Source organism: Chinchilla lanigera, unplaced genomic scaffold (assembly GCF_000276665.1).
Source record: "Chinchilla lanigera isolate Chin_1 unplaced genomic scaffold, ChiLan1.0 scaffold00030, whole genome shotgun sequence".
NCBI lineage: Eukaryota > Metazoa > Chordata > Mammalia > Rodentia > Chinchillidae > Chinchilla > Chinchilla lanigera.
The window spans coordinates 19,994,365-20,018,291 of NW_004955431.1; the positions used below are offsets into that span (position 1 = coordinate 19,994,365).

Consider the following 23,927-nt stretch of genomic DNA (forward strand, 5'->3'; position numbering starts at 1 on the left):
AACAGCTGGCTGCTGTGCTATGGCTTCCTCTACCTGGCGCTCTACGCGCAGGTGTCCCAGTCCAAGCCGTGCGAGAGGACCGGCTCCTGCTTCTCGGGCCGCTGTGTCAACTCCACCTGCCTCTGCGACCCGGGCTGGGTGGGGGACCAGTGCCAGCACTGCCAGGGCAGGTTCAAGTAAGTGCCTTCTTCGCCGGACCCCGAAGCTCAGCCCTGCCCCGCTCGCGTCCAGGCCTCCCCCGCTGCGGCCTCTCGCATGCCCCGTGGCCCCTCGGATGCCCGGGCGGATGGGGCCGGCGCTGCGCCCCTCCAGCCCCGGCACCCGCGCGGAGACCCGGCCAGCGTGGAGCGAAGCCCTTTCCGAGCGTTCCAGACGCCGCAGCGACTTTCGCACTCAGTTATGGTACCAAACACCGTTTTTCAGGACGGTATTTTAAAATCAGAAACGATGCAGCATCTCAGATACAAAAGGACCGTGAAACATCAAAACACAACAGTGTAAAGCCTTAAAGTTGTGGTTTACCAGTACCTCCCGCTTCCCCATTCCTACTCCTCTGTAGGAGACCGCTGCCAACGTTTCCGTGTAGTAATCAGTGGTCACAGAAAGTAGGGTATATGATGGGCTTATTATGTGTCAAACACTATTCTAAGTGCTTTAGATGGATGCTCTCAAGAATTCTATGACTTACTAGAATTCCTATACTGTATCTATAGAGTGAAATCGGGGCAACTGATCTAAGTAACTTGTTCAAGGTTACCCAGTGGGAAGCAAGGAGTCGTCATTGCGAATCCGGCCAGTTTTAGCTCAGAATGTTCACCTTTAGCGAATGTGCTATGTTGCATTTGCTAAGACGGTCTTGAATTGAAAAAAAAAAAAAAAAAAAAAAATACAAGGGTGAATTTTGGTTAAGTAAAATAATAAAATATTTGGACGTTTTTGGGTATGTGATAAAAATACTGGGTTTTTCTAATTGGTTCATTCATTATCAGCGCTTTTGTGGGAACATTTTGTTTTTTGTGAAGATGTGGTAAGGAGTTTGCTTTACAGAGGTAAAGAAACTTTCTCCCTACCGGCTCATGTTTATTAGACTCCTGTCTGTTATAAAAGCATATGGGTGGGTGTGAGGGAGTAACAGATAAGTTAGTTGAGGCCATTAGGATAGCATTCTGCCTGCTTGCAGATTAACACTCATTAAGGAAGTCAGGTTCCACGCCTTCTAGATAACTACTATTAAGTTTATTGGCTGGTTTGTGGCTCTGAGATTGCACTTTGCAGATTGCTAATGTTTGTTGTCATGATGACAGCAAAATTTAGGTGAAATGTCTTGGGCTTTGAGGCAAAGTAAGAATATGTTCACCTAATGTACAGTAGTCTAGGATAATTTTTTCTTGAGTTTTAAACATAGCATTTAAAAATGTTTTTACTCTTGATGGTTACAATAGTGACCCTTAAAACTTAAAGTAGAAATATTATATATTTTAAAAAAATCATTCTGAGCTTTTAGGTAGTCTTTCCAATTTAAATTAATTCTCAATAGATTTTTGGATGTGAATTCAGAAAGTAAAGTTTTATGAAATGCATTTATAGCAGTAGTTTTAAGTGTTTCCAGGGGTTATACTTTCACAAGTTAGCGTGGTACCATAGTTTTCAATTTACATTTAAACTTTTTTGTGAGAGGTGCTAATTAAAAATTTAAAGAGTGAAGATGAGAGAAAAAAATGTTACTTGAGCTCTACTAGTAGCCTTATTTACATAAGTGTTCTTAAACTTGGCTATGACAATAGCAGCCATTTTATTTACCTAGAAAGGACAGTGAACATTTTTTTTAATAAATAGAATTGGTAGATTCATATGCAGTTTAGATGCACTTTAGATGTTGGTCTTTGTTTAGGTAAATTTGCTACATTTTATTAAAAAGGACATAAATTACTGCTATTCTGAAAGCTCATAAAGTATCTTCCTTTTACAGCAGGGGAACTTGTTAATCAGCTGGATCAGCAGTCTGTGACCTCACTAGCAGATGTTGTCCCAGTTAGTAAGAGAGATTGCAGATCAAATTAAAAGTAGCCTAAATAGCATTCAGAGATGGCATTCATAAATACATTGTTGAGTAAAAGGAAAATAGGTTTTAATGTAGATCTAGTTAAATAACAAACCTTGAATGAATACATTATTTCCTTGGAAGCTTTTTTTATAGTTCATTGCACTTTATTGGTAAATGCTTTTTTCATTTCTCTGTGGAATGCAAACTGTTAATTAGAATACATATAGCTGGAACAGCTATCAATGTTATATATATTCTTAGAAGTAAATACATGCTAAACTATGAAAAGTTTATTTGAAGATGGTGATTTGTTTTATCCAGCATTTGAAGTAATAACACTGGGGAAGAATTTAGCTAGAATTTTTCACTTCTCTAATTATCTTGAAAATCTTTTTACTAAGCTGAAGAATAGTAGCATACAAGTAGACTGATTAGTCTTGGTAAGCAGATGCGAAAATTAATTGGTTTGTTCTGTGGTAACTGAGCTTTTTTTCTTCCTACTATAGGGGTTTCGCCAGGGAATAAAAATATTCTTCAAATACTTCTTTAGAATTGAAGATTGGTGGTTAGGGGAAATGCAGAAGCAAATGTAGTATCAGAAATGATATTTCAGTTCTTTTAGCATTGGTTCAAATCTTCTGTCTAGTTTGATTTGGAAAGAATGAAGCATTCAAAATTATAAGCTGTTTTTCCAATAGGTAAAATAAAATTAACATTGATCTTCAACTAATGCTAAAGGTTATAAGACCAACAATCAGGAAGGACAGTGCCAATTTTAAGTACTGTATAAGGAAGGGTATGGTAGACTAATTTAAATAATACTTGAGTAGCTTAGTCTAGAAAACATATTACTATAATTCATTTGAATGAGCTGGGCATAGTAGTGGTGCATGTTTGTAATTTCAAAACTTGGGAGACCAAAGGAAGAGGATCATTCCAAGTTCAAGGACGGCTTGAACTACAGAGCAAGAACCACCAAGATCTGTTTTGTTATCTCCATCAGTATCATTTTGAATTAGGATGTGTGGCTTTTGGTTTTTTCCCCTTTGAAGCCTGATGGATCAACTTTGTCAGAGTTGGGAGTTTTAAGAGTCATGTCTCTGCATGGAAATATACTTTTCTTTTCTCTTAGAGAAATACCTAAGAGTGTGGATAGCTAAATGAGGTGGTAGTTATGTTTATCTTTTTTTAAAAAGTGACATACTTTCCCAAAGTAGTTATCTCATTGCTATGGTTTGTGTCTGGGTGTTTCCCCCAAGGCCTTATGTAGTCATGGGATGGGTTTAGATTTAGGATTGATTCAGGGTCCAGTGTTGGAATTATAGATGTGAGTGCTACATCTGCCCTACGATGGGTAGTTTGCATGCAATGTAAGGGAGGGAAAGAGCCTGCTTGCTGCTGTCCCTTCCCCCTTTTACTCTTGTTGCTTTGCTGTTTTTCCACTGCCATGAACTGTTGCCCTCTGCCATGTGCCACCTTGCCTTGGAGCCAGTGGAGTATGAACTGAAACTTCCACAGACTGTGAGCTAAATAAACCTTTCCTTCCTTAATTTTGGACATCAGGTATTTTGTCTAGCAACAAGAGAAAAGTAACTAAGATAATCATTTATGTCTCATGAGCAGCATATGAATGTTCTGGTTACTTCACATCCTCACCAATACTTGATGTGGTTAGTTTTTAAAATTTTAATGATTTTAATAGGTGAATGGTATATCACTTGGTTTTAACTTGCATCTCTGATAACTAATGATATTGAGTATCTTGTCATATGCTTCCTTGCCATCTGTATATCTTCTTTAGTGTCATGTATTCAAATGTTTTACACATTAAAATTTCTCCTTAGTATTGATTTTTATGAGTCTTTCACCTTTTTTGGTATATTAGTCTCTTACCATTTTGAAATATTTTTATTAGTTAGAGGCTGTCTTCATTCTTTTAACAACTGTTTTTCAAAGATAACTATTCCTGCTTGTTGTCAGCTTCCTTTGCATGGAATATTTCCTCCATCCTTCAATTTTCTAGTCTATGAATTTTTTTTTGATGAGATATTTTTCTTGTATACAACCTACCTTTGAGTTTTATTGTTTGATCAAATCTGCCAATTGTTGTCTTTTGATTGGGGGAGTTAGAACATTCACATTGAGAATTATTACCAAAAGGTATTGATGTATTCCTGTCATTGCATTATTTTCCTGTTATTGATTCCTTTTCTTCCCCTCTCTGCTTAACTGCTCACCCTACCTGTAGTATTCATTTCACTGGAAATTTTGAGGTTGGCCATTACCTTTTTCTTGACTATGTTTTGAAGTGCAGGTTTGGTGGTCATGTATTTCTTAAGGTGTCCTTTATCCTGAAGTGTCCTTATTTTTCTAACAATTTTGGAAGAGATTTTGGCAGGATATAGCAGTCTGGGTTGGAGGTTGTTGTTTTAGGGATTGAAAACTGTTCATTCTGAGGCCTTCTGGCCTTTAAGGTTTCTATTGATAAACCTTCTGTAATTCTAATCAGTTAACCTTTATAAGTGATTCGTTGCTTTTCTCTAACAGATTTTAAGATTCTGTCTTTGTGTTCAGCTTCTGGAATTTTGACTATAATGTGTCATGAGACGTACTTTCCAATCGCATCTATTTGGGGGTTCTATATACCTTGCTTACTTGTATGTTAGATTCTTTCCCCATACAAGGAACATTTTCTGCTGTGATATCTGTAAACAAGGTTCTAACACCATTCATGCTGTCTTGTGATTTTTTTACTAAATCCAATTCATTTTTAACTTAGTCTTCTTTGCATCATCTAGCAGTTGTTGGATCTGTTTTCTATGATCTCTTGTTTTTAAGCTATCTCTGACTCTATGGTCATCTGTGTGAGTTCTATGTTCTAGTTCTGACACTGTCCTTACATTCTTTTTCTCATACCTACAATAGAATTATTTTTATCTTCTGAGTGTCTGTTTGGCACCTTTTCGTGAACTAATTCTTTGCTACATTGGTCATTTATGTTTTGTGTTATTTTGTTTAGCTGAGCAAGCTTTTTATTTTTGTCTTATGTAAGCTTACTGATCATTTTTAAAAAGTCTGTTATTTGTTCATTTGTATCATTTTGAGAACCTTGTGTGTGTGTGTGTGTGTGTGTGTGCATCCATGCATGCATGTATGTCCAACTTGTCTTATCACTTTGTATAATTTAGTTGTTTGGCTTTTGATTTATTGCCCATCAATTTCCTATGGATTAGCTGTGAGGGAGTTAGGAGTTTTTAGAGGCATTTTTTCCCCACCTTTTCTCATATTTGTGTGTATGTAGGTGTGTATGTGTGTGCACACATGCACCTGTGTGCTGAGGTTTGATAAAAATGGAAAGACTTTGTTGCTGGTATGGAGATAAATTTAGTATCTACTTTCCAGTACTATGCTCTTGATATTCCTCTGTTCCAAGATCTGACCAAATCTGTTGTTTGGAGGAAGATGGGTACGATGTACACAAACGTCATGATATTAGACAGTGCTTATGAGAGCTTGCAGAACTGGACAAGGTTCCTCAAAAGACTCTGAGTCATTTAATGCAGGACATAGAAATTTACAAAATTGTCCTATAGTGGCCACCCACAGAGTCAAGTGTAGAATGCAAAAGATCTGTCCATGCTCTAGAAATCCATAGGATCCACCTGAAGGTCTGGAGCCTATGGCCATGTCCTGTACAAGTCCATGTTAGGACTCTGAAGTATCTGCAGTGGAAGACCAAGGGGTCTGCTCAGGAAGGTCGAAGTGTTGGTGCTAGAAGTTAAAGAATCTAGCCAGCAGGCCAAAAGGGCAGTAGTGGAAGCTGAAGATGATGATGATGCCCAAGGCAAAGGGGAAGATTGGAGCGCCTCTGAAGAGAACAGCAGTCATCCTTGGTGATGGCAACTAACAGAGCTCCTTTGAAGAGAGCAGCTGAAGCTCCTCTGAGGAAAATCAGCTCCAACAAATTTCTTCCAAGAAAAATCCACTGAAATCCTTCCATCCCATTCTCCTTTTTATACTGTCTGACAAGAGTCTTCCTTAAAGTGGGTTTTACACACCCAGAACCATGCTGACTCAATTCAGCGGGGCATTCACAATCAAGTTGGCAGTCAGATAGCCACCACAGTCCGTAATGTTGATGACCCAAAAGCCAAGCAGATATTGGCATATAGAAAAAACCAGTTAACAGCAACAACTATGTCACCATTGGCAACAGCAAAAAAATCAGCAAGAATAGTAGAGACAAGGACAATTGACATATCATAAGAACCAGTAAAAGCTACCACTATACCACCTTTAGCAGGAGAAATCTGCAATAACAAAACTAAGCTGAATGTTTATGTACCATAAATACCTATTAAATGTGACAACTAAACCACCATTAATAATAGGAAAGAATTCAATAATAATAACAGAGTAAACTAAATGTCTAAGGATTCGTAAACCTTAATACTAATAAAAATACAAGGGGGTGGGAAGGGGAAAACAAAAGTAATATAGTTTGAAAAATAAAAGGAAGATGAGAAGGAGGAGAGAGAATTGAGATAGAGGATCTAATTAAAGATGAAAAATTAATATAATTAGATAAAAGTAACGGAAAAGGTCAAAGCAAAAAAAGAAGAAGAATAGACAAAAAAAATAATAAAAAAGAAAGATGCCAAACCCCTAAAACTAAGAAAGAAAAGAGAAATGAGTCCAAAAGTTTCCTCAATATGTTTGAATGAGTAGTTTATTTCCAGGGTCTGAAGTATTGGAATCCACGAGATATAGGAAAGGGATAGTGAGTTGCTACTAAGTCCTATTTTCTTTCCACATTCACATTTTTCTGTTCACATGCTAAGACCTGCCCTACCTTTCCAGCTGGGCATGGTCAGTCAGTGGTGTCTGCCTTAGGTCTATATTCACTCCAGCTCTCCCAGTTTTCATGCCTGCTGTGTGCCCCAAGTCACTGCTTTGCCCTTCTAGCTTTTAGCCTTTAGGTTTGTGAGGTGTCCTCCCAACTCCCTTTTCAGAAGTGCCTCTGTCCATACATCTCAGGCTGTGGCAACTGTCCAAGCTAAGGCATTGTTCCTAATCATGCTGGCAGATGGGGGGAAGCAAACAGACCATTAAGCTCTGTGCTGGATGTAGGCTGTGGGGCAGACGGTGTCAGCCAGTGTACTGAATTTAATGCCAGTGCTTTTGGATCTAGCGCCCCCAAAACCACATGCAACCAGCCTGACTTCTTACTGAAGAGGGCAGGATCTTTGTGTCATTCCTAACCTGAGCTTAAATGTCTCTGGGAGTGTTTATGTCTAGCCTGAACCATCTCTGTGACTATCTCTTGCAATTGTCTCCTACCTAGATGCTGATGTAGAGTGACTGCAAAAACCCTGAAATATAGTTATTCCGCGGCTTCTGATTCCCAGAACACCTCATTCTTAAACAATTAACCCCCTTCCAAAATGGCTCCTGGTTAGTCACTCTAAATATGGTAGACACTTCGTTAGATTTCTTCTCTAACTCTAGCCTGCCATGTAGAAGGAGTAAAAGCCTATGAAATTTTTGCAGTTTCAATAACTGGAGTTTTCTTGGAGCTAGTGCTGCTGGCCTTGTCTGGTTTCTCTCTGGGGCTCTCACCTATCTCTGGGCTTACCTTGTGTTTAGGGAGACAGTTCCCCATCCCTGGGAGGTGGGGTTGGTGTTCCAGACTGCTTCATTCTTTTCTCCGTGTTCCCTTTAGTGTTTCCACTTTCTTTATAGTTTGTGGTTTTCCTGTTGGCTCTTCCTCGATTTCTGGAAGCCTACTTCTTTTTTTTCTTCATTAAATTGTTGTGTCTCCTGGGGAGGCTACATTTGCTGCTGCTCTCCAATCCACCATTTTAAATTCAAAAATCTGTAGTGTTTCTATACACAACAACACACTCCCTGAAAAAGAAAAAAGGAAAACAATTGTATTTATAGTAACATCAAAAAGCTAAAATACTTTATAGTAAATTTAACTAAGGAGGTGGCAGACATGCTGAAAACTATAAAACACTGATGAAAGAAATTAAAAAGGACACAAAAAAATGGAAAGGCATTTTATGTTCATAGATTAGAATGGTTGATATTGTTAAAATGTCCACATTACCAAAAGCAATCTACAGATTCAATGCAATCCCTACTAAATTTCCAATGTCATTTTTCATAGATATAGAAAAAATACCCCTAAAATTTGTATAGAGCCACAGTAGACCTGGAGTAGCCAAAACAAGCTTGAGCAAAAAGACAAAACCTAGAGCCATCCTATTACCTGACATCAAAGTATGTTAGAAAGTTATAGCAATTTAAATAGTCTGATACTAGCATAAAAGCAGATACAGTAACTTGGAGTAGGTTAGAGACCCTAGAAATAAATCCATGCATCTGTGTTCAATTGATTTTTGACAGAGAGGCCAAAAATACACAATAAGGAGAAAGCAGACTCTTCAATAAATAGTGTTGAGAAAACTAGCTATTCACATTGAGAGGAATGAAAGTGGACCTTATTTCACCCCTTAGTTCATGGAAAGGGACAGTTAGTGCTTATATTGTTTGATCAATCTTAGTGCATATGTCTAGTAATCTGAGCAACTTCTTTGAAGACAACAATATGCAATATAATAACCATTGTTAATTTCCTGTCATCTTGTTTTGAAATTCTGTATTTTTCATTTTTAAAAAATTCTCTTTAAAACAAAAATCAGCTTAAATAGATTAAAGACTTAAGTGAAAGGTGCTAAACTGAAAAAATTACTAGAACATAGCAGAAGAGACATACAGCATTGGTCTGGGCAGTGAGTTCTTCTGCATGACTTCAAAACTATAGGCAACAAACGCAAAAATTTACAGATGAGACTGAATAAAACTGAAGAGCTTCTGTACAGCAAAGGTAGCAACAAAATGAGAAAATCCAGATTGGCAAAATATTTGTAAATTGTACATCAGATAAAGAACTAATATCCAAAATATTTAGGAAACTCAAGCTACTTAATAATAAGAAAGCAAATAATGGTATTAAAAATTAAGCAAAACGCTTGAATATACATTTCTTTAAAAAGACATATAAAAGGTCAACAAATACATTTAAAAATTCCCAATAGGCATGCAAAATTGATCAAACAGTAGAAGCACTAACTGTTCCTTTGCTATAACCAAGGGGTCCTAAGTCCAGCTAGGATAATGGCTAACCAGAACAACAGCCTAACCCCGGGCCAAACCTGGGTTTTTATTAATTCCTGAAGAAGAGAGTGGCTTGAGGATGAGTGACTATGGGAATGGCAGGAAGTACAGGAGTGCTGTGAGCTGAGCTAGGGAGGAGGCCTGAAATCACCTCTGCCATATGCAGAGAGAAGAATTTGCAGAAAGAGTAATCTGCATAACACAATTAAGGTAATGTTTAGGGTTGGTGCCTCAGCTCTGATGTAATCTTTTATGCCCTGAGAAGGCATAACCTCTTATCTCCAGGCTTGATCTCAGCCAACTGTGTGGAGCATGCCTCTCCATCCTGCCTGGCTCATACTTTTTTGGGCACTACAGAGACTGGGAAACACTGCCTTGTCACCTTGCTTCACAGACTACACATCGGCACCTCCCCTGGACCGATTTGCATTGCTTAAAGCCAGTTGAAGGATAATGAGAAGTCCTAGCCAGCTCTGTACATATCAGTACATGGAAATAGGGCCAGGTTTAGTGGAAATGGAGAGAATTGCTTTTCTTTCATGAAGAGTTGTCCTGATGGTCCTGCACAGACAGGGAAAGGGCAAATGTTTGTCAGAAGGTAAGAAGCTTCAGTTAGAAGAAATAAATTCTGGTGCAGAGCCTTAGCAAAGTGACCATTCCTAATAATTATGTATATTACAGAATTGCTAAAGGAGTATATTTCAAATATTTTCATCACATATATAAGATAAGTATGTGAGGTGATTGGTGTGTTAGCCTGATTTGCTCAATATACAGTGTATAAATGCATTGAAGCATCACACTGTACCCTACACATATACATGTATATAGTTGTTAGTAAAAGGAAAGATGAAGAAAAAAGAATAAAGTGGTAAATAGTATGTATACCAGAAAACTTGTTTTAAAGAAAGACTTTCATGTGGCTTACAAAGGCTACCATACATAAAGTCTATCCTGAAATGGATCTGACTTTTTCTAGAATAGTGATGCCAGTACTAAACCATATATTTTGATACACAAGACATTGTTTCAAAGACTTTGTAATATTAAACTTGTTGTATTTTCTCATTGTGATAATATATTAGTCAAACTTTGTATTCAGAGCCAAGATAGGGAAAAGCATCTCAGTTGATTTAATTTTAGTTTTGCTTATGACCACGATGATTTCAGTGCATTTATTGTCATTCCTGTGTCATAAACATTCTACTATGCTTATTTAATTAAGGACTCTGGATTAGGCAGCTTCAGATAGAATGAGAGAATGGTAAGGCAAATGGGCATATGGCAGGCATCTAGACACAGGATTGGCAAACTGTCTGTAAAGGACCAGAAAGTGGAAACTTTATGCTTTGCTGGCTGGATAATTTCTGTTGTCATACCTCACTTTTTTCTTGTAGCATGTTAGAAATCTTAGACACGATGAAGGCAAATGTGTGTAACTGTTCCAGCAAAACCTCATTTACACAAACGTTAGACCAGTAGTTTAGGAACACTGATCTACATTAACCTGACAATATGGTTCTAAATTCAAAAATATAGGAGTACTACAGCTTTTTTTTTTTTTTTTTTTTAAATAAGTTAATTATTTGAACTTAGAATTTTTGTTCTGTTTTGTTTTTCTCCGGTACTGGGAATCGAACTCACGACCTTGCGCTTGCCAGGCAGATGCTGTGCTGCTGAGTTAAATCCCTAGCCCCTAAAAATATTTTAGAAATCCAATAAGAAGTAGAAATATAAAAGTTTATTTTACTTTTTTAGGTAGATGAACTATATGCTACCTAATTTCTAGAGAGCTCCACAAAATGGCAATGTAAGACTATTAGGAATACAGTAGAAGTGAATGAATAAATTGGAAACCAGGTGTTTGTGGATAAAGAATAAACTTAGAGTATACAACTTCTGAATTTTAGAATAGTTCTAGATTGTGAAGAAGTCTAGAGTGCTTAATGGAAATGTTTTGCTCAAGTGGCATGAAGGTGAAGGTTCTTAGAATTTAAGAAGTCAGGGACCTAAAAAGAGAAAATTATTCTTATTGTGGAAGTGTGATGGGCTTTTCCCTCTTACTTTGGTGATGAGAAGAGATTTCCATTCTTCAACCTTGGTTGTTTGCAACCTGCCATGCTTACATAGACTGGAATTGCTAAAGAGAAAACTTTTGCAGCAAGTGGAGGGGAAGGTAGGCTCTTGGTAGGGTCTTTAATGTTAGGGGTGTGGGATGTGGGAAGGGAAGGAATTCAGAGACTGCAATGAATAGATTTTCCTTAAAAGTCTGTGCCTTTGAGGTGGAAGATGGTGTGTAGTTTTCAGTATTCCTGTTGTGTAGACTAGGTGAGGAAACATATCAGCTTCACATCACTTTTTAAAGGGAGAGGTAGAGGTTATTGTGGTAGCTCCTACAGTGCATGTTTCTTTGGAAGAAGGGAAGATTTTTTTTTTTAACTGAGGGTAAGGAGTTGGAAAATACAAAATGGGGCTGGGAAGTTGGAGGAAGAAAGGTGGTAGAAAAATAGACTCTAGTTGGCAGAGACTGCATTAGGGGCATCCTGATGGTTTTCACAACACATGCTGGGAGATAGGTTTTTGTGGCAGAAGGAAAGGGGGTGATTTCCTCATATGCAGTTTGGGAAGTGTATTTCCAACTAGGAATATGGTATATTAAATTCTGGGTGATATTTGGATAGCAGGGCCACCTGCTCTTAAATTAAATTTTCAGTTTTATTTCCTTATAAATAGAGCCATATATTTCTGGACTACGCATTAAGGTGCTGTTTGAATATGTTATATTTCTATTCTTGTTTTATAGGTGAAATTGAAATCGAAGTAACTGGGTAGAATTATGGAACACATTTAAAATTAAAATCTTTAAAATTAAGTCCCCGAGGCACAAAACTGTTACCACACAGTCTCAATTTTTGTTTGTACTTTAAATTAAGCCTTAAAATTTGTTGCATTAGATTTAGGACTTGGTTTTGGAAGTTGTTACAGTTTAACTATAGCGGTATTTGATTTTAAAGTTTTACAACTGCAAGTTAGAAGCTGGGAGAAGGTTTGTTAGTGAATCCTACTCAGTTAATTTTATATAGAATATTCATTTTATTATCTTGCTTTTTATAGGAACGGAAACAATGTATGAGTTTGAGGTTGTGAGAATAACATTTCTAAATCTTTATTAATGTTTTCTGTTGGTTGAGACATCACTTTCCTGGTTTCCTTTAACTTTTGCCTATGGTTTCCCATAGTTGTTTGAACATAACATGTTTGTCTACCAAAGTCTGCACTTTCTCAGGGTTAGATTTTATTTCTCCTGTGATTGGATGATACTTTATTATTTCTTTGTATGCTTTGTAACTTTTTTTTGGTCAGAGACTAGACATTTGATTATTATAATGTGGTAATGCTAGAAATCATTGTTCTTCCCTTTAGGGTTTGTTTTTGTTGCTCCTGTGGGTTGTAATTGTTTATTTGTTTTGTGGCTTTTCTCTGAACTGTTTTGTAGTGACTATATTTTTTGTTGTCTGTGGCCTCTGAAGTCTCCATTCCTTTACCTTGTGGTCAGCTAGTATTTTGAAAGAGATTTCCTTGATTGCCTGGAGGTAAGAAATATGGATACCACCTCAGTCTTTGCAGACTGGCTTTGTGTTGTGGCATTCCTTCAATGCTTTAGCCTCCTGTGTCTATCCCTCAGTTCCTGCTTATTGTGAGCCTAAAGATTACCAGACTTAATCTGAGCATACAGACTACCTTGGGTGTGGACATGGCTTCCTAAATTTCCTTGTATAAACCCACACAGGACTTCCATGTTCTGAGGAATTCTTTTCCTCACTTTTTCCTCCCAGGCTTTTGACTATTGTTTGCTTCACCTGTAATCTTTGGCCTTGGGCAGCAGTGGGTTATCTGCTTTTCATTGCTTTTGAGGAATGCCTTCTGCATAACTGCTTTTACACTCTTGGCCGTCCATGTTGGCCGCCAAGGGAGGATCTTCAGACTGAATCAGTGGACTGTTTTGTGAATTAAATGTAAAGATAGTAGGTGCATTTCAGTTGCTCAGAGGATTAGTATAATTAATTTTGTGGGTTCCCTTGAATTTACCTGAATAATTGTTCAATCCATCTCCATTCTCGTAAGGGCTGTCATTTGGATTGCTCTAGATAGTCTCATCTCTATACATTACTGATGGTTTCACAGAATGACTTGCAATTTCCCCAATATATCAAACATTTCATGAGTCTTTAAATCTTTGCTGTCAGGTGTTCTATGTGTTATTATTTTTACATATTCTTGGATTGAATTTAATATCTTGTTAAGAACTTTTTGTATGAGGGCTATGTCTAATTTTTCATTTCTTGAAATATTCTTGTTAGAATTTGGTTTCTTGAACATATCTTGGTTGCATAGTAGAAGGTAGGATATGTACCTTTTTTTCTGTAGTCTCTGAAAGAGATTGTGTAACATGGCATTATTTCTCATTTAAATATTTGAAAGGTATTTCAAATATTCATGTGTGAAATCACCTGTGCTTGTAGGTATTTTGTGTGCATTATTTTAAATTATAAAGTCAGTTTCTTGAGCAAATATAGGACTGTACAGATTTTTCTGTTTTGTTTTATGTTAGGTTTGTCAAGTTCAGCTTTTCAAAGAATTTTTCCATTTCACTTAAGATGATAAATTCATTGATAGGAAATTTTTAATGTCTTTTTTTTTTTTTTTTTTTGTGATACTGAGGATTGAACACAGACCCTTTGCGGTGACTTACATCCCCAGCCCATCTTATTTTTTATTCTGAGACAGAATCTTGCTAAGTTGCTAAGTAGCCCAACCTGGTCCTGAACTTCAGCCTGCTGGGATTACAGGTGTGTGCCACCACATCTGGCTGTCTTATTCTTTTTTGTAGCATAAGTAGTAATGTCTCCTTTTTCTTTCTTGATAATTAATAGTTTTTCTCGATCAGTTTTTCTAGGAAAGTATTAATTTTATGCTTCATAAAATCGTTTCTTGGTTTTATTGATTTTTCTTTATTACATGACTTTTTCTATCTCAGGAATTTCAGATTTTTTTCTTTCCTTCATTGTACTGTCCTTTGATTTAAGTTGGTGTTCTTTCTGTATGTTTTTGAGCTGTAACTTTAGATACAACTGACAGTCAACTGATTGTCAGTTTTCTAATATTCATGTTTAGAGCTATTCATGTTTCTGGTTTACTTTTGTTAATCATTTTGGTATGTTGTGATTTTAGTATGATTCAATTAAAATATTTTCTAATTGTCTTTGTGATTTACAAGTCTGTTGCTTAATTTCTACACATTTGGGGATTTTTAATTTATATTTTCTGTGTGGTAACTGTGTATGAGGGTGCTACTAATTGCAGAGCTTTTAGAAGCATTACTGTAACCATCTGTCATTGATTGATTATATTGGCTTAGTTCAATACTGGTGTTACATTTATTGCTGTGGCTAAAGAGCAAGTAGCCATTTATTTATTTGTTTATTTATTTATTGACAGGGTCTCATTCTGTAGTCCAGGCTGGCACTGAACTTGCTGTGTAGCCCAGGCTGCTGCCCTGGAACTTGAAATCCTCCTGTTTCAGTCTTGGGGTGCTGGGATTACAGGCGTGGGCCACCACACTTAGCTGGGAATTCATTTCTTTCATTTTCAATGCTGGCATTTTAAAGACAGTTGTTCCAAAATCCAGGGTTCAAGACAATCGGGAAATTCGAGGTTCTGAATTGCAGGTAACCTAGGTATCAATGTTACCTAGGGAGCACTATCCTTTTTGGGGCACTATCTTTAGTCAGGGCTGTGATTTAAATGTTTTTTTGTTATTCTACTCTTATAACTAGCCCTCTGCCTCTTTTCATTTTGAGCTACTCTCTGCTGCAGGAGAGTTGTATATCTTTAACTGTTAGAAAGAACTTTGGCCTTCATGTTATATGGTATCTAAAACTGGCTGGATTGAGTCCATAGTTTTCTTCCTTCAGCATATCAGTGATTTTTAGCACCAACTAATTCCACTCTCTTTATACTCATCTTTGCTTCTATATTTTTGAAATATTAGGCCAAATATTGTATAAGCCTGTTATATTAGAGAGTGCATTCTCTGGTACAGGTACCCCGTTTCATTTCACTACAAGTGAAAATCTTACTAATTGTGATATATGTGCCATATATTATTACACATTGTCTCCAATCCTCAATGTGGCCTTTGCTGCCATCTGGCCAGTAAGTGATCCATCCCCCAGAATGACATCCTGATGATATGTTTCCTAGTGATATGTTCCCGAGACAAGAATTGAGCACATGTAATATATTTGGGAGATTTGGGGACATTAACAAAAGACTGATATACCAAAGAGAGGGCAGCCAACAACAGGTGTATTATCAAGTCAGCTACACAGTGGGTGATTGGAGCTTAATCCTACAGGGAAGTTCTGAGCAAAAGTGCACTTCAGTGTTATCCATGCAGAGGTATAGAAGATAAGGGTATTTATACCCCTTAGATGAAATTATTTTTTGGCTAAGAGCTGCCCCCAGGAGGATGCTGATTCACAGGTACTTTTCATCACATGCATAGACAACATTGGTTTCAGTAGCTAAAGGGGAACACTTGAACAGGACAGAGGTGCTGACCTTAGGAAGTTACATTGGAGTATGTAACTTCCTAAGGTCAAAAGGGAAAGGGACCTGAGAGGATAGGAGTGTAATAATGACACTATCAGCTGCTGTGCTAAGATTTCTATTTGCAGCTGTGTAAGATAATGCCAATTTATTTTCCAGAGTAGTTGTACTGATGCATTCCTATTAGGACTCTTTTTCTCCATCTTGCTACTGTTTCATAATATCAGTATTTTAATTTTAGCTATTTTGTTGAGTGCAAAGTAGTATATTATTGTGAGGTTCTTTGCATTTTCATGATTCTTGATTAATAGTATATTTGGTCTGGGTCTAATTAGGAAGGAAAGTTGTAATCTTAATGGGGAAAGTTTAATGTAAGTCAGAATTTTCTGTGACAGAAATTGAAGTAATGTGAAGTTGACTACTAAGAAATAAGGCAAATTCTGAGAATACAGAAATAATAAATATAAGGAGCAGCCACTACTACCTTTATGGCTGAGATAGAGAATCTAAGAGCCCCTTCTTCTGTGTGCCTGAGACCCAGACTTTGCTGGAAGGGCAGGGCTGTGGTTTAATGAATGGCAGAAAACTTACATTCAGCCTACATTCATGGAACTTGCTCAACATCTGCCCTCTGAAACTTGCCATGAGAATATTTTATAGAATACTGAAGAAAGCTATTAATGGGAAGGTGTCACACTGCAGGTACTTTGCTTCAGATTTGCCTGCGAAGTGCTGGGGGAAGTTGTTGGAGGCTGTATGCGGCTGGCCTCTGTGTACTGTAGATATCTAGTGCTATCTTTTGTGCCCTTCTCTCCTTAAGGTCACCAATAGTGCTCTTTTGGAACTTTCTTTTAAATACGCATATCTCTCCAGAGATAAAGTAGCTCTCAGTGTCTGATTTCTCTTAAATAATTTGTAACTTCTGGATTCTGGCTTGGTAGATTTTATCATTTTGTTACTGATAAGATGATTTTAAGTTTTAAAAATTGTTTAGCTAAAAAGTTATCATCGAGGGGAGTTTGTCTGAAATACCTTATGTAGTATTATTGGAAGTAAACTATCAGGGCAAAGTAATGAACTTAGTATTTGCTTCAGTTTTTTTCATCTTACTATAAGAATTACTAATTATTATCTTATACAGTTTTTGAGGTGTTTATATGAGGTTGCAAGCTGCATGCTTACAGTAGTACCTGACCTGTAGAAAATGTTCAATTTTTCATTACATGAATTTGAGAATTTAGGAATTTGTGTTGGTCTTTGAAACTTTTTTGAAGCATGAATTAGCTCCGTTATTACCAAAGTTACTTGCAGGGATCATGTAAGACTTACAGATAACATTAACATTGACTGATTTTTTTGGTCAACCCTGATTTAGGTAATGAAATTTTCTCTAATATTTTTAGTGCTCTATAGAGAAAATTTATTTTTACCTAAAATAGATAATTATTCCAATATTCCTGTGTATATATAAGTATGATTATGTACATGCATAAAGACCAATTAGCTATGAAACACCTGTGTGTATACATATATATGTAAATGCCAAGTGGAGAGATATTTTTAACTATTATATGGTCTTTTGCTGATAAAATGGCTGTAGGTAAGAACAAAACGAAGTAGATTTGCACTCTTAAGTATTTTAAGATTCTGAAAATCTGAGGGAATTTAAAATTTTTTTTTCTGATAGATAAAATAGAAAATAGTAAAACCTTTTGATTTACCATTTTAAAATTGGTTGAATTCTTCATCTAAATGTAAATTAGACAGAAGAAAATGATAATAAAAATAGGTAACAACTGTGAAGTCTGATGGTAGCAGCTACTTAAAAATTCTGGTGCCTGGAAAACATATACATATATAATATATCTGACAGTGTATCTCCTCAAAATGAAATGTGCACTATTCCATAGATCTGCATCTTTCAAGTGCATTTGATCTTCCTTCTTTGGTCTTAACCTAATTTTTGTGCAGATAAAGTTTAGCTTAATCTACTTTGCATCAATTTTGAAGCTTTCAATACAATGTTCACTTTTTCCACTGTATAAATTGAAATGGCCATGGTATATAGACAAATCTAAAAGAAGTTTCTTTTCAGACATAGAGAAAAATAGGGCAATGTCAAACTTTTCTTGGGTTGTAAAAGTGTCGTCCATTTTCAAAATCACTATTTGTCATTTCTTTGGCTTAATGATTTAAAAAAATTTCTTGTACCCTATATTTTTAAATTACTTTAAGGTAATTACTTTCATGATTTTTCTTTTCTAGGTTAACAGAGCCTTCTGGATATTTAACAGATGGTCCAATTAACTACAAGTATAAAACTAAATGTACATGGCTAATTGAAGGCTAGTAAGTATACAGTTTAATTTGAATTAATTTTATTCTGTAATTATAAAGGTGACCATTTTAATGCTAAGGTATTAATACATATAATGACTATAATTATATAGTTTATTGTTTATTATTGGAAAATATTATTCATATATAATTTTGTGGGGTTTATAACTTTTAGACATCACATTTATATAAATTGCAATAACTCTTTAGCTTGTGATAATAGCTTAATTTATATATTTTATTTTTGAATTACCTTATTGTGGTATTAAATAAAGAGGCATAGTTTGGCTTTTTGAAAATACCTTGTGGAATTTGAAAAGTCTGTAATAATATGCCATGTCAGTTTAAGCCAGTGAATTATCTATTCAGCATTTTGACTCTAAGAGTTAAATAGAACATTTTGAAGAGGAAAGAGTTAATTATCCATTTAGGGTGTTTTTATAATTAGGGTTTGAAACTGAAGTTGTCTATTTAAATATATTATGTGTAAGTGAATTGTTATGAATACTTTTGAAAACAGCTTTTAATTTTTAAAGTGTATATTTGGAAAACTTTTTGTTATTTAAAAAAATTTAAACAATGCTATTACTTCTCTGCTGTGTTTCTCACACTGTACTCTCAGTTTGTTTGTTAATAGTATATCTTATTAAGACCTTTAATTAAATTCAAAGAACTTAGTGCCTCCACTTAAAGATTCTGTAGAAATGAGAATAAAGATTCTGTAGAAATGAGAATAATTCTTTCTTGAATGTTGTATTTTGAAATCAACTTTATTCATCTACAATTTGCTATGATAGAAGGCGCTCATTTTTGTAAACAGTTCAAGAAGGTTTTAGTTATGCATATAAGTTGTGTATCCTCTACCTTAACAAAGACAGAACATTTTCTGTTGATAAAATTTTTAGAAAATGATGATACACGCATAGGCCCTCTTAATAGTTTTTGAAAGTTGCACCTCATTTTTATAAGTTATATGTGATGGTTTATTAATCTTTTAGTCTGGTGATTTAAGGGTTTGTAGAAAAATTATATATAAAATAGATTTTTTAAAAAACACTGTCTAAAAATTCTTTCAACTGTGTTTTTTGTGTTCTATACTAATTTAAAATATACTTTAATTTTTTTCAGTCCAAATGCAGTGTTAAGGTTAAGATTCAATCATTTTGCTACAGAATGTAGCTGGGATCATATGTATGTTTATGATGGAGATTCAATATATGCACCTTTAATAGCTGTACTTAGGTGAGTATATTTATTTTATAAACTTATGGTCAGTTGTAGGAAGGTAACTAATGTATACTTTGTTAATTTGAATTATCTGTACTCAAATATTATTTAGATATTAATGACTGAGTTTCAAAGATTATTATAATATTGTTTGTTGCAAGTATGGATTTCAATTTAAGTATATATTCAATAATGTAGATACTGATTTGCATAGTATTATACTGTGTTGGGACTGTAGATTTCTTTATAAATATTCTTCATTCTCACTGTGTTTATTCTTTTAAAGTGGTTTGAATATATTTTCAGAACTATGAGATTATAGAGTGAATTTTAAATGAGAAACAAAGACTTTTTTTGTGGTGCTTGGAATTAAACCCAGGTCTTGTGCATTCTCAGCAATCACTATATTATTGAGCTACAGCCTTGTCATAAAAATGAACAGATGAATGTATGTATTTTTATCATTTTCTTTTTATTGTAGTGAAATGATGATATTTTAAATTCTAAAAAATGGTTTACATTATGCTCTGCGTATTTCTTCAGTAAAGGAGGTACTTCCACCAATTCTCAAAATGTGGGAGTTTTGGTTGCTTCAAGGTATTCTATTATTAGTAGTCAAATAAACTACTAATTTTACAATTATAGCATTTTAGCTATTAATTTATAAATATTTTCTATATCTGTATATAGAGATTCCTATAAAAGTTTTACTATTAGGAGAAAAAAATTGGACATAGAAAAACATATGAACATAGACATAGAACATTGGACATAAAACATTGGACATAGAAAAACATATGAAGACGTAGTGTAGATATCAGCCCCAAATTCTTGATTTAAAAGACTGTACTCTTTGTATTTTACTTTGTTAAGAATACATCTTAACTAACATGATTGTTAACCAGGTACTGGTTATATCTTCCTTTACTTTTGTAATTTATGCAGTATCTCTGTCATGTCCTATTATTGTTGAAAATTCAAGCGTGGTTAACAGGTTATTGTTCCCATAAAAATATTTATTTTAATTTTTCTTTTTACTATTTATGTTGCAAATACTTTATCAGAAATGTGAGCTATCATTTTTTGGACAAATGTGCAAAGCTTTCTATTTCCAAATGGCTATTTCTATGTGAACTTTTATTGTAAATACTTATGCTGCTGGACATGGTGGTACATGCCTGTAATCCCAGCACTTGGGAGGCTGAGGCAGGAGGATCTTTGCGAGTTTGAGACCAGCCTGGGCTACAAAGTGAGCTCAAGGCCAGCCTGAACTGCATAATGAGACCGTGTCTCAAAAAGACAAAAAAAAAAGAAACCCCCTAAAACTCCCAAAAAACAAAACCAAAAACCCCCTCCAAAAACCACTCAAAACCCAAGCAAAAACAAAAAAACCCAGAAAAACCCCATTTACTCTACTGTTGAAAATATTTTCAGAAGTTCTTTTTTGAGTTGTTTGAACATTATAAAAAGGATAGTTGCAGGTAGTACTGTGTCTAAGGACAGTACATCCAAAATGGAATAGAGGCTTGTGAACAATCATGTTATAGGATAATTCATCATGACAACTAGATAAGATCCTGGGTTCACACATTTATTTTTAGGAATTTAAGCATAACTTTGCTAACATTACTCACTTTATGACACTATTAACTGACCATAATTTAGATGTGTTCCTTTTTCACTTATTTTTCCAGTAATCTTGTGACTTTGTGTTAATTCATACTGGTTCATTAATGTTCTTACCAATTCTTTCCTGTTACCTAAGGGAGTATTTTATAATTATCCAGATGGGTTTAGTATGTGTCTGTGGAGATAGGAGTAGTGAATTTTCATTAGCAAGTGTTCTTGTTATCTATCCTGAGAGAGAAAACTCATGTGTATTAAATACCCACTGATGCTAAGCATTGTTCTGGGCAGTTTAGCCCATTCCCATGGGTTTGAACCACCCATGGCACATGGATGACTGTCCCATTAGATGGCTTGAACTACCAGTGGTACATGCATAATTGTCCTATTGAGTAGAATGGGTTAGTCCCATTGGGTGGTACAAACTGCCTAATGGGGTAGTCATGCGTGTACAACACCATCATGAACACATGAAATGTCATCTGATCCTCACAAAGACCTTGTGGAAGTACTATTACTTCCATTTTACAGTTGAGAAAATTGAGATTCAGATAAATTATTTAGTTTTAATAGGTGATAGAGCCAAGATTAGAATTTCAACCTCAATCTCTTCATTTAAAAGTCTGTATACTGTTTTAGTATTACTTTGTTATGAATCAAATTCTAATGATGTTTGAATTATATCAATTGTACAAGTGTTTATCAGTCAACAAACTTTCTTTTTCTTTTTTTTTCTCTTTTATTTTTTTAATGGTACTAGCAATTGAACCCAGGGCTTTCTGCATGCTAGGCAAGCACTCTTGGAGTAAGCTACATCTTCAAACCTCAACAAGCGTTTGATAACCCACTCAATGCCAGAGACTATATATGCTTATATAGAGTATAGTAAGAAGTAAGGCATGTCACTGGAATGTGTTCGGACATCAACTGCTGGAGCTGATTCAAACTTTTTAGAGAAGGGTACAGTCCTTCAGAGATTGACATTACTTCCAACATTAGTTACAAGTTTTGGGGGTCTCTTCCTTCACTTTGATCATCTTACTAAAAATTTGGGGGTGTCTCACTTTTCCCTAAAGTTTGATAACTTGCTAGAATGATTCATGGCACTCAGTAAAGTGCTGTACTTCTGACTATAGTTTTATTGTGAAGGCTAGACAGTAGCCAAATAAAGGATCTTGAGAAAGAGGCCTAGAAGGATTGCAAATGCAAAATTTGTCCCCTCAGGATGTGGTTCCTACCCAGAATACCAATTTACATCACCGACCAGGAAGCTTACTTTCGCTTAAGCAGGTGTTCAGAGTTTTTATTGGGGTTTCATTATGTATACTTGATTCGTTGAAATATCGTACATGAAGCATGAAGTTGAACTCAGATCTTTAGCCCTGCAGCCTTTCTTCTTCAGAAGTCAGGGTGATACTGTATGGTCCCAGACTTTTTTTTTTTTTCCATACCAGTTCCCAAACTTTTAATCACATGGTTGGTTGTGCTAGTGTGGCTGTCCCCATCTTGAAATGTTTTTTTTTTTAAACCTTAGATTAACTAGTAGCCAAGAGTTACCTTATTGGCATAAGTTTTCAAAGACAGTTTATCGTTGGGGGAATTCTAAAGATGAGAAGCTACATTCCAAGAAATAAGGACAAAGGCTAGCTAGATTCTTTTGTACATAATGCACAGTGAGTAGATGAAAACAGGTTTTTCACACATAGTAAGTATTATAATTAGGTTATGAAAGAGGGTTATGTAATTTTAAAGGAAATAACTGATCCTTCATGGTAAATTTTAAACTAAAGAGCAGAGGAATAATAGGCAAAGTACAGGGCCAGATAGGATGCTCTAGGTAGAGAAAACATATATACACAGGTAGAGATGCTACCAGCCACTTAGGTTCACTTGCTTGCTACTGACCAAATCAAAGGAGGCTGTTTATATTGACAATAAATAAGGATATATTCAAAGATAGATTTGAGGAGATAGAGAGGCCTCATTACCCAAATTACCACCTTCCTGTATACAGATGTGTTAGATTACTTTATAGGCAAGAAACGGTGTGGGAAGGGAATACATTGAGATGATGCACGTGTCCAGGCTTATTTCATCCTTTCCTGGTCTCAGACATCTCCCTCTGTCCATGAGGAAATGAACCTGGACTTTGACCTTCTTGTGCCAGAGTTGGCATATTCTGTCCTTTCATCTGAGTTGAGGAGACCTTAGGCCTGAGAAAATTTGGAGCAGCTGCTTGTCTCTTAAAAGGAAAAAATCTGGAGGAAAATAGTTCCATTTAGCCATGGCAGTTATATAGTGACATTAAAGACTATTGTAATTTTTTTTTTTTTTTTTTTGAGATAGGGTCTCAGTGTGTAGAACTCACTCTCTTGCCCAGGCTGGCTTCAAACTGCAGCATTCCTCCTGCCTCAGGCTCCCAAATGCTGGGATTACAGGCATGTGTGTCACCACACCCTGCAAGACTATTGCATTTTATTATAATAGTACATAGTTTTGAGTAATTTGATCACAGGACATGCTAAGGGACATAGAGAAGCCAGATTATCCAGTAAAGAGCAATCAGTAACATCTACTCAGTGCTTATTTTGTGCTAGTATTATGCAAGAGCTCTTTATATTCATCACTTCATTTAATTCTCACAATGACTATTTTGATAAATAGTATTAGTGCCTTTTTACACATGGAAGATTAAGGCACAAAAAGTTAGTCTGAAAGGCCCACAGTTGACTATCTGGGAAGTGACAGTATCAGAATATTAGACCATATTATATAATTCTAGACCTTACTTTTAAAAAAGTCACTGTGATAGTGCTTCCATTACACAAAAGGAATTGAACTTTATCTTGTAGAAAAGATTTAAGTCTTTTTCTTTTGCTTTTTTTTAAGAATGTGGGGA

General features: G+C 35.7%; 1 protein-coding gene across 1 annotated transcript in view; it reads left to right on the forward strand.

Moving 5' to 3' along the window:
- Atrnl1 (attractin-like 1) overlaps nucleotides 1-23,927 on the forward strand; it is a gene marked incomplete at its 5' end in the record, with an annotated part of 750,654 nt that continues 726,727 nt past the window's right edge. Inside the window, 3 exon segments of the mRNA XM_013515898.1 lie at nucleotides 1-176; nucleotides 18,104-18,187; nucleotides 19,304-19,417. Of these exon segments, the coding sequence (XP_013371352.1) occupies nucleotides 1-176; nucleotides 18,104-18,187; nucleotides 19,304-19,417 (374 nt within the window).